The following is a 16,228-nucleotide window of genomic DNA, read 5'->3' as shown; positions in this document are numbered from 1 at the left end:
AAGCGGGAAGAAGTAGGCTGTCCAAGGGCATTTGTCTTAGATCTACACTCACTGGCCCAGTGACGACCTTTACCACATCTAGGGCAAGGGGTGGCTGGGGGCGGTTTAGCCCCGGTTTGAGGAGACACCATCCCTAGGCTTTGCTTGCCTGTCGGACACTCGCGTGCAAAATGGCCAGGCTGTTTACAAGTAAAGCAAGTACGTGAGCCAGGATTGCGAAAGGCCTTGTTAAAGGCAGCACCTATGGCCAGACCCATGGCATGGGCTGCACCCACCCCGGCACAGAGTCTAATAAAGTCAGAAAGTTCCCCTTTGTCCTTATGTGGTCGAAGAACATCCTGACATGCCGGGTTGGCGTTTTCAAAGGCAAGATGTTTTACAAAGGGGCTTTCGCTTTCGCTTGGTCCAAGCAGGCGCTCCGCGGCTAGGTTAAGCCGGGCAACAAAGTCGCTATAAGGCTCGTCAGGCCCTTGTCGGATTTTTGCCAGGGAAGTGGTAGCCGAGCCCTTTTGAGGGAGGCGTCTCCAAGCCTGTAAGCCAGCCGTCTGAATCTGCGCCAAAAGTCCAGCAGGGAAACGCGCCTGTTTAGGGTTAGTGTCAAAGGGCGCATTGCCCACTAGCTTAACATAAGTCCAGGATTTAGAGGAGGCCTTTGTTAAATTTTTTTGAGCAGTTTCCCGACAGTGCTCTTTGAAATCTGCATTCCATAACAGGAAGTCTCCGGCACTGAGGGTAGCTCGGGCTAAAAATTTCCAGTCATTAGGAGTAAGCCATTGTGCGCCGTGACTCTCTAGTAAAGCCAATGTGTAGGGCGCAGTGGGTCCATAGTGAGCACAAGCCTTTTTAAGTTTTTCAAGAAAGCGCAGGCTTAGTTTTTTGTAAGCACTCTGGGTTCCTTCCTGCCTAGGGGTGAACTCCTCATCCTCTGAGTCCTGATCTTCCTCTTGCCCTCCCCCCGCTTCATCCCCTTGATCCGTTTCCTCGGCTTCTTCCTCTAGATCTGTTTCCTCCGCTTTCTCCTCTTTGTCCTCAGCCTGGGCGGGCTTATCTGTCTGACTGCGGGTGACTGGGAAGGTGAGAACAGGCCGAGGGCGCGGCTTAGCCTTTGTATCGGATCGCCTTGGGCCAGCTCGGGTTGACTTTGTGCCTAAGGCTAATGAGCTGAGCTCAGAGACAAGGGATCTTAATTCTTTTAAAAGTTGGATCTGTTCCCGTCTATGTTGGAGGGACTCTCGCAAGGGAGCCAGATCAGGCAGGGGAAGTGGAGAAAAAATGTCTGAGGGGGCAGTTGGCCCCTGAAGGGCCGGAGCACAAAAGGCAGGAGGGATATATGAGGGAGGGGGATGTGTAAGTCCTATAGGCTGTGGCAGGGTCCCGAGAGGTGGCGGGTCTTCTGAATGGTAGCGAACTGCTTCCTTCTCCAAGGTAGCCTCCTCCCCAGGGGTCAATGTGTCTCCAGGATTTAAAACTGGATAAAGGCGGTTGGTAACCGTTGGAGCCTTATTTATTAGGGCGGGGTTTTGAGCGGGACCAGGAAGGTTCCCCGAGTCCTGGGGAGACTGAGAAGGGTCTATGTCTATATTAACTGAAGGGCATGCCGAGGGGGGACGAGAGGTCTTTTGCATAGCCTCTTCCCCAATCCTGACAAGTTTTAAGGTACCGTTGTCAAAGGGTGAACTTTTAAGAAGTTCATTAATTAAGTTCCAGTAAGAAAAGGTGGGAATAGGCACCTTTTCTGGGCCAAAGGATTCATAATAATCTTTTAAACAGTCTCCTACTCTGAGCCATCTTTTACCATCAATGGTCCCTTCAAGGGGAAACCACGGACACAATTCTCCTACGTATGAAAAGAATAATTTTAAGTCCTTTTTCTTAACACGCGCCCCCCGTGTCTTGAGGGCCTCCTTGAGGCCTGACAAAAACAACTCATGTGACGAAACTGCTTGTCCCATGGTGTGCCACTCACCTCGCGTCGTCCTCGCTCTCCTCCCGGATCTGTCTCTCGGTCGTGTCTCCGAGGCGATCTCACGCTCCCGCTTGGCCAAGTCTTCCCGGAGGACGGCGTTCCCCCTCAGTCAAAGGCTCGAGCCCCACGTTGGGCGCCAAATGCCCCGACCGGCAGGACACATCAACGTGGGCAGCGAACCTAGATGGGGAGGAATGAAGGGACAAGAGACACGAAGGGTGACAGCAAGACAAAAGTTCTGATCAAGCTGCAAACTTTTATTGTTCACACAGGGGTATTTATGGGCTGGGGATGGGGGGAGCTCTCTTATCGGCAGTTGCTAGAAGTCTTCACAAGGCGAGATAGCGCAGGATGTCTCAGGGAGACAGATGGCCGCAGGATGTCTCAGGGAGATGGATGGCTGCAGGGTGTCTCCCAGGCGAGATGTCTCCTAGGGGGCTGTTTCTTGTAACTGTCAGGCTATTCTTTGAAGGAGAACTCCCTTTTGGTCCCTGGCACTGTCAGGCTATTCTTTGAAGGAGAACTCCCTTTTGGTCCCTGGCATTCTCCTCTAGTTCTGGATGTATAAAAGTAGAAATATCAGTTGATACTCATTTTCAAAATTCCACAAAGCTTGCTAGAAACCATCCATTTGCTTATTGATGTAAGGATCAATGCAATTTGCTTCTGACTGGGTTTGATGCTAACTTAAGGCACAGGTAACACTAGTATATGTGTTATTCAGGAGCTCTGTCAGTAAGGTGGCTTATTGGAAGTACATAGAGAATGGAGCTTAGCCTTAGTGACTGTGTAGTTCCTGTTGTGGTCAAACATTATCTGATATACACTAGGCATCACAGCATAATACACAGAACACTGGGCTGAGAATTAGTGGAATTTGCTTCCGCTAATGACTTGAATAATATCTATGACCAATTTTTAAAATTATTTTATTCATCTAATTTTGCTATTTCTAGTCATACCAGATAATCTCTAAGGTTTGTTTTTGGTTTGAACTTTCACAGTGAAGGCATATTCTTTGTTCCTGAATATTACTATTAAGCCCAAGAAAGACATTTAGGTGATCATGACCCTAGAGTTATTCATACCGGGGTATTGGATGTATTGAAGTTAGAAGATCTGCTTCTTCAATACTCAGCCATCATTTTTCTCACTTTGAGGGAGTGAATATTTTTAAGGACCCCAAAGAAGAAATTTCTAATAAGGAGAATTTTAAGGTAAATTTACCTGGAACCTAGTTAGACTGTAATGTCTTTTAACCATTGAAGGACAGAGTTAACCAGAGACTCAGAAGCATTTCGGCAGAGCCTTCTAGGGGCTGCTACATGTAGAGCTTGCTTATGATGTTTTCTTATGGAAAAGTGAAAGGGTGACTGAAGAATTAGTGGTTTTCATGTCTGCGCCCTTTAGTGTTTTCTACAGAATAGTACAGAAAAATAAGAAAGAAACAGTTACACAAGGAACTTAGAATATAGGAAGATCAAGTATGGCTTGATTTCAAGATAGTGGTAGCTGAAAAAATTAAGAAACATAATAAAAAAAGAAAAAAAAAGTCAAACCCCAGGATATACTGTTTTATGTTCTAACCATTTTACAAGATGTCCAGGTTAAGCAAGAACAGCCTGAGAAAAAGTTGGGCCAAAAATAAGAACCATGAAGAGCAATTCCACTCCAAGCTGAAAATAATAAAATCCTGTCTTGAGAAATCATAGCATGGATGGCAGGAGAGAATTTGAAAGAATGCATCGTTTGACAGTACTGCCTTCAGGAGCTTCTGGGAAAGAAAATACCAAAAGTGAGAGAATGCACCTTTTTTCAACTAGGGAGCAAGGAAAAAAGCAAAAGGAGAATAGTAGGGAATAGAAAAATAAGAGAACAAACTCAGGATGCTAACCGAAGAATATTCCACTGTAAGTATTAATCTTGCAAACCTCCCCAAATTCACAGATTACGCAGAAGAAACATGAGTAAATCTACACAAGACTACTATAACATATCAGGAAGTATGATTTAGCACACCCCAGCTGCTAAAACTATTTTTAACTTGTAAAAACATGAAGTATAACTTCCAGGTTCTGGTCTAGGTTGTAAGCAGCTTCTAAGTCACTGCCTTTTCTAAGAACTCATCAAAAGCTGAGCAAACTGAAAATCATGTGTTCTTAGCTCACTAAGGGAAGTGGGGGAACAGGGCATATGTCTACTCCCACAACTGGAGAGACAGACAAGTTGGGTACAGAAAATCACAACCTACTGGGAGCAGCATTCCAGGAGCAGAAACCTCTGCATGAATCAGTTCAGAGATGGGAAAACCCAAACTACCGTTGATGGATTCCTGGAGACTCAGTGGAAAGTGGAAAGTTGAATGAGCTTTTAGATTGTTGACTAGGGAATAGGTAGAATTTAAGGGGTAAATCCTGACAAAGCAGAGGGGAAAATGTCAAAGAAATGGGACAAAGAAAATAATCAAGATAAAAGTAAAAGTTAAGTTTGATTATAGAAAAACAAAAGATTTTTGTGTGCATTTGCACATGAGGCTGTCGTGGGTGGTTCAATGAGAATGGAGTGGTGGTATCCTTTAAACTGGAGGAAATGCTGTGTAAAACGTGAGTAATACTGGCATAAAAAAGAAACCTCATATGTGTGAGTATGTAATCCATTATTGTACAATTTGAAATTGGGAATAATTTTTTTTTTTATTTTTGCACAAATTGCGATTGCTTGTAGTGGAACAGCAAGTGGGAACTACATTGTGCAAAGCCCATGCATTGTTGTTGTGTTATCTCTGTAATAGCGATAACATGGTTAAGGAAATATATTATGTGTAATAAATGGGCTAGGCACCATGCTAGTGACAATAGAAAAAGAAGACATTACTCTTGAGCAACAAGAGATATAATCAATGCTGTATTTCTCCAGCTGTGTTTGGGTTTTAGAAATATATTCTTATTGCTCTCTCAATGCTGACTATTACTTTTTTTTTTTCCAGGAGGAAAAAAACCCTTTCAATATAGTGCATCCAAAACACTAATTTTAGCTTCACACCCACTTTTTTATGAAGCACAGTCATGAGATGCTTTATTGAAATCATTGCATCATAGCAGAGCACAATTAGTTCACAAAAGATTAGTTATTATATAATATTTTCACAATCTGAAGTTGTGTGCAATTGTTTTTAGGGCTAAGACTTTTTCCTATGTGTTGAAGCTCTGAGTATTCCAGGTTTTCAAAAATATCCATTGATTAAATATATTAAAGGGTGAATAATTTTTCATTTTAACAGTTCTGTTCAGACATAACTTTTCCTCTACAACATATCACAGGTTGTCAGTTCCCTTTGTAGTTTTGCTTTTCTATAAAATTTCAACCCCAGGAGCAAAGGAACATGCTGATTCTATAGTATGATGCTAGAATTATTATTTCTAGTCAGAAAAAATCACTTAATTATTTTATAAACTTTCCTCATTTAAAACAAATTTATTTTGTGTCTTTGATGCTTGGCATAAATTGTAGTCATGCTTCTTTCTAATATATTCCATTACTATTTAGCTCCTCAGAAGATTTAAGGGATGCCAATTTCCTGTACAATTTATCAGAAAATATTCAGCAAGTCTGTTTAGAGCAAACTTATAAAAATACAATTTACAAAAGATTTATCACATTGTTCACATGTTAGCATGATCCATAACTGGTAACCTAGTTTATTCTTGCCTTCTTTTGACAAGAGTAAGTTTAATATTAAATATTAACTCTCCTTCTAGTCAAAAGACACAGATACTATTTATTTAGGATGCATTTATTCTAAAAATTACTTAGAGCATTTTTATACATTGCTGCAATGCCTATGGAAGGGTCACTGTTGTTTGATTTTATCAACTTTTCTCAAAGAGTTTTATCTTGTAACCCTGTTACCTACTTCTGACCAAAATAACAAAAACAAACAAACAAACAAAAACAAAGGATAAATGCTACTTCTTCCTGGGTGGGAGAGTGAGCCATGACTTTCTTTAATATTTCCTTCTTTTTCACAAAAAAGATATCTGCCTAATCTGATGGGTCCATGCTCAGTACTACTAACACTCAGTTTTAGGTTTCTGTGTGTTTGAAGGTCATTCCTGGTTGTTCTAGTAAATGTAATGTGACAACTTGATGAGGCTCCTGTGTCACGGTGCCAGTTGTTTGGTCCAGGACCACTCTAAATGTTAAATGGCATGATTTTTAGGCTTGATGGATATTTAAATCAGTAAACCTTGAACATGGCAGAATACTTTTAATAATACACATGGATATCGGATAATGAGTTTAAAACCTTTGAGAATAAAGACTTAAGATTTATGGAAAAAAGGATTTGGACCCAAGTCTATTTTTCTCCAAATTCCATCTTTCGCCCTTGAGCACTGTACCAGGGAAAACCTGAATTTCTCCCCCAATGTCGGGAAGCCCAAGTTATAATTCCACAAGCTCCCACATTGAGTCTTTTAGGCATCTAACTAAAATACAGCGATCTTTTTATTGGTGTGTGTAGCTCTCTTGGAATCACAGGGCAAAAAGAACACAGGCATTTTTGGATAAAGCCAAATACTGAGTAAAACTCTAAGTCCTACCTGATCTATAAGCCTATCTTGCCCTTAAATTCTGTTGCAGACTGGGAAGGGACAATCCTATGTTGCCTGAAGTTGTCTAAACCTGGGTCCAACATAATGCAGTCTCCCTGGGAAGGAGATACTAAGAAGAGTGGCATGAAATCTCAGCTGTTGAGCTTTCACTTTGTGTCACCCGAGGTATTTGTTTTACTTTATTAAAACATCATTAAATTTACATCACAGCCCTGTGAGTCGAACACACAGCCCCTCAGGGTCAGAGCTGCAGTTGACATCAACTCTCACAAAGAATAACCTCCTTGTGGCTCTCATCTGTTAGCCTAGTTGGAAGAGATTCCACAGATTCACATCAAGACTGAGAACTGGTCTTAAAATTTAGCTATCTGTAGGTATTGAATCTAAGTCTTTTTTAAAAATATGCTTCAAAACACATAATGGAGATGGATACACACTAAAATCCATGTTCTCCCTTCAAAATGATAGATTTGGACTGAGATTCAGCTGTGATATTGGGTCCACATATGTCAGCCCTTTTTTTTTTTTTAATATACCTTTACTTTGTTTATTTATTTTTATATGGTGCTAAGGATTGAACCCAGGGCCTCAAAAGTGCTAGGCGAGCACTCTACTGCTGAGCCACAATCCTGGTCCACGTCGGCCCTTTTTGCAACTAAACATTGCCACATAAGTAAATTCACACCTAGTCCTCCCAAATTTGGATGTTCTCCAATACTCTTTTCTTTCTTCCTACTGATTGAGATAACTAGAGCATGGCCACCCAAGAAACCATTTTCAGCAGACAACAATGCTACTGTCCCCGTGTTTCTAATTGTGGAGTGTGAGGAGATGTTACATTGCCAAGAGTACCTACACTGGACTATTTATTACACAAGTGAGAAATAGAATTCTTTATTTCTCAAGGCCCTAAATTGTTGCTATGTCTCTTGTTCAAGCAGAACATCTTAGTTTATCCTAACCAGGGCATATGGGAGTTCAAAACTCTCAGTGGATGCCTGAAATCAGGAATAGCACTAAACCTTCAGTATACTATGTTTTCTTTAAACATATGTAGCTAAGACGAAGTCTTAATTTATAAATTAAGTGCAGTAAGAGAATAACAACAACAATAATAAAATAAATAATTATACCAACTTACTGTAATAAGACTGTGTACAGTGATTTTTCTGTCTCTTTCTTTCAAATATCTAACAAAGTGTGGATATATGGGCAAGGTAATAATTTATATCTTTGGTAGGATGGAATAAAATAGTGATATTTTATTATGCAATTCAGGATAGCACACAATTTTGAAAACTTATGAATTCTTTATTTTTGGAATTTTCCATTTAATATTTTTGAATTGCTCTTCACTATACATAAGTGAAACTACTGTATTCTGTTCAGATTTTAAGTTAATCTTATTAACTTACAACATTGTGTTTTGTACCAAAAAGGTGTCCTATAAATAAATTTCTTTCATTGTATACTAATTTTTATGATTAAATTAATACCTTTTGCAAGATCAAAGTTAACTATTAAGTCAATAAATTAAAAAAGAAAGGTTGTGTCAAATTGGTCAATTGTAGAAAGGATAATTATAGTTTTTGATGGATTTTCCCTTTATTCTGTAGTTTAAAGGGAATGTATGGACTCAGCACCAAATCAGGTGTGTGTTCACTGTATACCATAGAAGTATGTTTATTCCTTTGATGCCCCTCTTGTGAGTATGTCCTAAGTGTGTTTCAAGCCAACTATATGTCTAAAAGCATTAATAAAGGAGAAAAAAGAAGACAAGAATCTCTAGCATTAGTTCATTTAATTCATATCATTGACCCAACATCTCTGATTCTTTTAAAATGGACAACCTTCTCAATTATTGAGCAATTTGGTAAGTTTTGCTAAAAACTGGGCAATGGGATAAATAAACTCTTACAGGAATTCCTGGCTTTTTATGACTATTATACAATTATTTTCATGGAAAATTTATTACACAAAGATATCGAACTCACTAGTTTTCTTTTCCTCATATAACAGATTAATTAAATGTCTCAATAATACACTTAAATTTGTTTTCTTGATCTTGGAACAGGTGGGCACATATTAGGAAATGTCATACTCCACAAGCTTAGCTGAATATAGATGTTCCATGTGGTGATATTCAATGTCCTAGGAAGGAAAAAAAAAACTTGATATAGCAAAATAGCAAATGGAGTTATAAAAATTTCTATCTTCCTATTTCACCTTCCCCCCAACTACAATTTTTTCTTTCTTCTACTCTTAGTCCTCCATTTCTTCTGAACTCTGATCTGTAAGATATGTTGTGAAAACATTCACTAGATTCTATCACATTTTTTAATCAAAGCTTTTTGCACTTGATGAAAAATATACAAAATTCTTATCTTGGCTTCCTTTGGGCATGATTGGGCTGACGCCTTTGTAAATCAAGGTAGTATATTTTTCATCAGTACCAAAACTGACCTTTTTATTGTCATTTTGTAAAAAAGTGTTAAACACTTCTCTGCCTTAAGGCTTTCTTACATATTGTTCCTTTGTTCTGTGAGCAGAAATACCTTCCCTTGCTCCACCTTTGTAATTTCTTGTTATGGTTTAAATATGAGGTGTCCCCACAAAAAGCTCATGTGTTGTAACAATGAAAGGAATCTTAAATGTGAAAGGATTGGGCTATGAAAGTCTTAAAATAATCAGTGCATTAATCCTTGGATAGGGGTAAACTGGGTGGTAACTGCAGGCTGGTAGGGTGAAGCTGGAAGAGGTGAGCCATCAGGGCCATAACTTTTTGGCATTTATTTTGTCTCTGGAGATTGGAGCTCTTTCTCTCTCTCTTTGCCTCCTGGTGCCATGACTTGAGCTGCTTTCTTCTACCACAGTCTTCCGCCATGTTGTTCTGCCTTACTTAGGGCCCAGAGCAATGGGGATGACTATCTATGGACTGAGATCGCTGAAACCATGAATGCCAAACAAACTTTGCCTCCTCTTAAATTGTTCATGTTAGGTCTATTGATTGCAGTGGTGAAAGAAGTAACTAAAACATTTTTTCCAGAGGTTTTATATTTTTTCTCCCACTTACATAATAATAATCCTATCCCAAGGACAATTGTCTATTAGAATAATCTGCTAGTCATGGTTGATTAGAAAAGATATGAATCAGAGTATTTACAAAAGACTTTTCAAACTGCTGTTCTAATATTCATTCTTTCCGTGAACAGACCTCTGGTGTTCTTAGCAGTTTTTTCCCCATAGTCTAATGATATGCTATAAGTCTATAATCAGAAAGAATGAAGCTGACATGCAGGAAGGATTAGTGGTGAAAAAATTTGAGAGCACCAGAGTGTTCCAGTACCTGGTTCTAGCTCTTATGGAAGCCAGATTACACCACAGATGAAGTGGTCTCCTGAGTTTCTTTCATTTCAAGTTACCTTTAATTGGATTGCTATGGCTGATCATGGAAATTGTTGATTATCTGCGTATCCTGGGAAATGTAGACTCAATAGAGTCATTATTTGTGTCTCTGGCCAGGATACTCAACCTTCCTCCTTTTGAAACAGACATTTTTGTGTTATTTTATGAAGAAGGCTCTATCTGCTAAGGGCTTATTAAAATGCAAAGGATCCTCATGGCAATAATCCAATTGCTTTGAATTCTCATTTCCCTCTAGACATTAATTGTTTGTGTTAAGGCTTTTTGTCTTGTTCAGTTTGGAAATCTGGAAAATGTCCTGACTCTGGAACTTTGCTTTAATATCTTAAAGTCTACTATTTCAGAGATCTTTCCTATTATTTCTCTTGCCATAAAGTTCTTTCGAAAGGTAAGCTATGATTTTAAAAACAGTTTTAAATTTTTCTTCTTAATAAAACATCTTTTCTAGATATGTAAAATTTAATATTTCCAAGTTCTGTCATCTTATGTGTTGGTGGCATAGGAAGAAAGCCAGTTGTTTCGGCACTTATTCTAAGATTAACCTAATAATGAAGTCTCCAGAGATCCAACTGGGTCATGTTAGAATGGAGGCTTCTTCTCCATTTCACCAAATTCCTACCTTGAGACCATACTCTTGCCACCTCACCATATGCTTAGAATATTTCAGAGAGTAAAGTCAAGTAGGAACCTACTGTTTTACCATGATTGTTTGCACAACAGATGCAGACAATTCATCAATGCTGGGAGAAATTAAGAAGAAATAGTGCTTATGGACATAGATACCAAAACAACCTTAAAATGACAGTAAAAAACAACAGCATAGAATCCTAAGTTGGCTCTTTCAAAAAGTATACCTTAATATTAAAATAGTTAAATAATGCATTTTGAAGTAGATTAAACATGAACCATATAGAAAAAAGACTGGATCATCAGATGGGAGAACTAAGCTATAATGACAATCATATCACGTGACTAATACTTTATAAAGTACAAATCACTTGCTGAATCTTTCATACCTTTAATGGGTTCAGAATTTTATAGGAGGCAACATTATAGAAATGAGGAAAATGGGATTTACTCAGAGAGATGATAGAAATAATATTTTCAGATAAAATGCATCCAGTTTATTTGGATTTCAGATAAATATCATTTTTTAGTTTAATGTGTCTTAATATTGCATGCTTATCTGAAATTCAAATTTAGTTGGATGTCCTGCATTTTTATTTTCTAAACTTGGTAATTGTAGGTACAGTTAGCAATTGGTGAAGCAGGCTATACTTAACAATCAGTGCAGAAGATCATAGCTGAAAATTGAAAAGATTCTAGCATACACCCTGATTGAAATTATTGTTATTGGCAGGACATTAAATAAGATATAACTTCTTCATATCCCAAATTACCAGCTGAGAAGCTAATGTGAAACTGCCCCTAAGTAGGAATATATTCTGTTAAATCACTTTGAAATATGTAAAGTATATTGACCCAGATCGAGATAAGTATGAATTGCGCATATTTTTGCAGAGGCTACTTACCACACCCACCAATCCAAGAGGGTTAAAGACCTCATTTAGTATGATGTGTGCTCTGTGATATTTATGAAGAATTATGCATTACTTAAAAATGGAGCGATGTATTTCAAATTTGAGTTTGGATTCTGCTAGAAAATAGATTCAAATGGGACATTGTGTGGACAACAGAGATTCAGGGCCTTCTTGCCTCTAGAACCCATCAGGCATTAGTGTGGGGAGTCAATGAAGTTATAATAGAAGATTCTGTTGGGCTTTTGGATCCAATTGTCAAGGTGAATACTTATAGATCCTATTGTGTCTCACACACACACACACACACACACACACATATACATACATATATATACATATATATATACTATTTGTTTTTCAGACTCCTGGAACTATATTTGAGTGAAAAATTGACATGTAAGAAACCCCTTTAGCTTCTTATCTGGTTGATAAAAATATAGTTTTCATCAACAGAAGTTTTATCAAACATTTACATTCTTGTTACTAGAGTGAGTAATTCCAGAAACAGACATATATCTTTCCAGATATGAAGTAACAAGTAATCTGCAACTTACTTTATAACTAGTATCAAGCCAGAAAAAAAATTGGTCAGTGTTGGTTTGTGCTGTTTCTTGACTTCAGTCATTGTAAGGTGCATGCCATGTTTGGGCTTTACACCAGGTTTTCTCTTTTCAGTGGGCATATTCACACAACACCAAAGATAGGTCCCCAGTGGGGGAACAAGGGCCACTGAGAATGCTAGAAATGGGATCTTCTCCTGCAGGTGTCAGAGCTGAAATGCTAGTGCTATCTACAAGGAGGGAATCAGCTCAAAGATATGCCACCAACTAGTACTACTCTATTATGCTTTAGCTCTATCCTTCATCTCAGAAATTTCATTATAAATTTCAATGTTTCTTTTAATAAGAGGCCTGAAAGTAACTGCTGGTGCTTGCCTATAGTCCCGGAGGAATGATGACACAGACCCCCTATGACAGTTCCCACCAGTGGGAACTCAACAAGCCCCATTCTACATATTCTACATGTGTGCACATTATGGGGAGAAGCACTTGGTGACCTGGTGACACTGAAAAGCATTCTGCTCCACTCTGTTATTCTAAAGCAATACTAGAAAGTATAATATCTTTGAGAACATAGACATATGTGAAAAGCATAAAGCCACAAGGATCCAAGGAAAATAATCTGAATATGTGATGATGGGAAGAGAAGATCAAATTTCAGGTAGAAATTGACTTGAATTCAATTAAAGAGAGACACAGACATCACTGTGGTGAGAGTTCCCTGGGGAAGGCTCCACTTGAGCAGACCTTCATGGATTCTTTACTACAATGGAGAGATCAATCGTTGATGGCCATTTGATTCAGCTCTTTATTTCTCCAGATTGTCTGCAATGCTCTGTGGGAGAATAAGTAACACAGAAACGTCTCTTGCTTAAAATACCTTCTCTTAGAAATTTAGTTTTGAAATAAACTAATTGAGTGGACATTTATCATTGTAGTGACCAAATAAAAGAGAAAAGAAGGGTATGGGGATATGGCCACAGGTAGAAATATAACAGTAAGGGAAGAATATGAATGTTTCCTTTTTTCATTGACTCTTTTTCCCCACGGAGGTATAGAACGGATCAGAACATGCTAGCTGTTTGGTGAAATGATCTTGTGCAGTATGGTGGTTTACCCCTAATGAAAAAAACAAGCAATGCTGGAAAGCTGGGTCTGCTCAGAGAGATGAGGTGGCTGATGTTCAGACAGCATTAAGCATAGGGTGGAAAACAGCTCAATATGTTCTGGACATTGCATGAGACACAGTACAAGTTGTAAAACTTTCTTCAGTTTCTGTCACTTGGTTTCTCAAATGTTTAGCTCATTCTAATTATATAAACAAAATTCACTCTAGTCCTGAGTAAAGAAGGATCATTTAATTTTGGTAGAAAAGACAAAGACTGATAGGATTGCTGACTTTCAACCCTGGAGAAGGCAACGAGGCATCGAAAAGTAATCTCTGAAGAAAAGATTTGGAGGTTCTTCTTTACCTCTCTCTTTTTTAAAAATTAATTAACTTATTTTAATTAGGTATATATGACAGCAGAATGCATTTTGATTCATTGTACACAATTGCAGCACAACTCCACCTTTTTACAGCTGTACATGATGTAGCTTCTTTATCTCTTTAGAAAACATAGATGATAAGGAAAAATAAAGGAATTGTAATTAAACTTTGGACTGGGAAATATATTTACAATCTTCAGTTTAATGTGCAGGGATTTCGCAGCTCCTACCTTCTTTAAACAAGGCATTTATCTCCCAAAGCATGAAGGACAAAAGGAACGAGAAACGTCAGAATCGAGGATAAAGAGTTCTTGGTAAGTAGAAAACTGTCCTCACAAGAAGTTTTCTGGAGACAGTTTTAGCATAAAGGGGTGAGATATCTATCTATCTTTTGTCCAAATCCATTTTTATAGTTGCTATTTTACCAGAAGAGGACCAATTAAATCTTTGAGTTCTGAAGTCTCTGGGAATGGTTAAAGACTGATTAGATTCCATGAGTATCAATGTCTTCACTTTTTAACAAGCATTTTTTGATGTAGCTTACATCAGTTGTTGACTTACTCTTTTCCGGGAGTGAATGATAGGTGCATCCACGGATACTGGCTTTGTCTGACCAATTTGTAAGACAAATTCACCTGAAGTCTACATTTCTCAGAGGCTGAGAAGACTCAGAGAAGAATCAAGCAGGAGAGCTTGACCCAGAAACACAATGCTAGTCATTAGAATACACACATGATGAGTCCTGGATTTGAATTGAAGTTCACAGTCAAATCAAAAAGCAGGGAGAGCAGATTGTGAGGAAACATCTGAAAAAATTTGTTTTTGATAAGATCTAATAATCAGCCTCCAATAGAATATCATACAAATAAATGGATTTTTCTTGCTCTTGGCCACAAAATATCTACCAGGTTTATCTTATTTGAGGCTGTAGTAAGCCCCCATCTTCATTTGTATCTGCAAAAAGGCAATGAAAATATGCACATATCATGCTGTAAGGAATCACATATTTTGCAATGTGACCTTGTATATAATATAAGAACTGGAAGGTGTGTTGAAGATTACCTAGTCAATGACCAAAAGAGAGTGAGGAATAAAAGGAAAGAAAAGAAGGATGGAAGGAAAGGAGAATGGGAAGAGGTACGGAGGGAGGAAACTAATGACTAGAATAAATAAATTCAATATGGTCAGACATATTATTTGGAACACATTCATCCATAATCTTCAGTTCTATTTATACCCAGTCCAGTATTTTTCAAGTACGTTAGCTGCTTATGATTTGTACAATTTACTTTAAAGCACTCTGACGTGGCAGAAAGACATTTTGTATATGCTCAATAGCTGAAGCTTCTACTCCAGGAGCAGTTTTCCTCTTTGAGAGCCCATACTGCAAAGTGGTAGCCAGTGTCATATCACATAACAAGTCCAAAGTCAAGGAGTGGCTACGACAAGGTATCTTGATCAACACCGCATATTCTCCTAGGCTGGGGATGGCAGTAATAGTTTTATTGTTAGGGTGAGGTATTTGATAATTAGATTGGTAAATGATAAAAATGTATGTAAATTGGTAAAACTGAATGATGTCCCAGGTATAAGGACAAAATATTGAATTCCTTGCTACCTTTGTGAAAAGAGGGCATACAAGTCCAGTGCAACCCATCCATCATCATGTTAGAGGTGGCACTCAAGACAATGCGGTGCTGCCATTGATTTCAGAGGAGGAGATAACCAACTCCTCCCACTGGAAGGAGGTCAGGTGTACTTTGAGTGGACTTTTCAGGTGAGGGAGTGGTCAGAGCATTCAAAGGAAGGCAGGGACTACAAGTTTACAGAAGAGATGGACTCAATGATTCTGTGCCTGCTTGCAAATAAACATACTTTATTTTTTTAAAACACATGTTGTTTATGAAGCAAAATTTGGTGTATGCCTGAATCTCAGTGTAATGTTGATTGCAAGATTGTGAGGGGAGCTAAATATCACAGAGATCCAAATAATTCAGGGGCTAATTATTGTCTCCACAGAGGTTCACGAGTTAGAAACAAGCATATTGATTTGAGTCAGTTTCCAATGCTTAGGAATGATCTCTTTCAGTGAGTATTTTAATAGATTTTGCTAGCTAAAGAGAAAGATATTTTGGGGAAAGGGATTGAGTTTTGCTGCTATTTCATTCAGTGTGTAAAGGCAGTCCCCTGAGGCACTCAGCCTTCCAGGTATACACAGAGCTCACGCTGAAAAAGTTATCTTTCTTCAATATGCAGGGTTGAAGAGAGGAAATCTCAAGGAAATGGCTAAGAAAAAAGAGATGTTATTAAATGAGAATAATATGGACTAGAGGAGATAACGGTAAAGGATTTTTGGAGTACTTTTGAGGAGCTCCATTTTGGAGGAGAAATAACGACACCTGGGAAAGTGGCATTAAATAAATAATGCTGCCAAAAACACATCCGGAGTTTAGACGCGCTACGAGCACAGATTCACAGAGCTGAATTAATGAGGGCATCTTGTATTAAATCATTTGACAACCTGGATGCTATTTGTCATTGAAATGTAACTTAATATACATTTTATATGCTATAAAATGCTCACCTTCAGAATGAGTGTAATACAATGTGAATATATATATATATATATATATATAT

General features: G+C 38.3%; 1 protein-coding gene across 1 annotated transcript in view; it reads right to left on the bottom strand.

The window, feature by feature from the left end:
* Positions 1-8,550: 8,550 nt before the first annotated feature.
* Rit2 (Ras like without CAAX 2) overlaps positions 8,551-16,228 on the bottom strand; it is a 387,859-nt gene continuing 380,181 nt past the window's right edge. The window contains exon 5 of the mRNA XM_021726526.3: positions 8,551-8,730. Coding sequence (XP_021582201.1) covers positions 8,665-8,730 — 66 coding nt within the window. The 3' untranslated portion in view covers positions 8,551-8,664. The remainder of the gene's footprint in view (positions 8,731-16,228) is intronic.

This window comes from Ictidomys tridecemlineatus, chromosome 13 (assembly GCF_052094955.1).
Source record: "Ictidomys tridecemlineatus isolate mIctTri1 chromosome 13, mIctTri1.hap1, whole genome shotgun sequence".
Classification (NCBI taxonomy): Eukaryota; Metazoa; Chordata; class Mammalia; order Rodentia; family Sciuridae; genus Ictidomys; species Ictidomys tridecemlineatus.
This window is presented reverse-complemented; position numbering and strand designations above follow the sequence as displayed.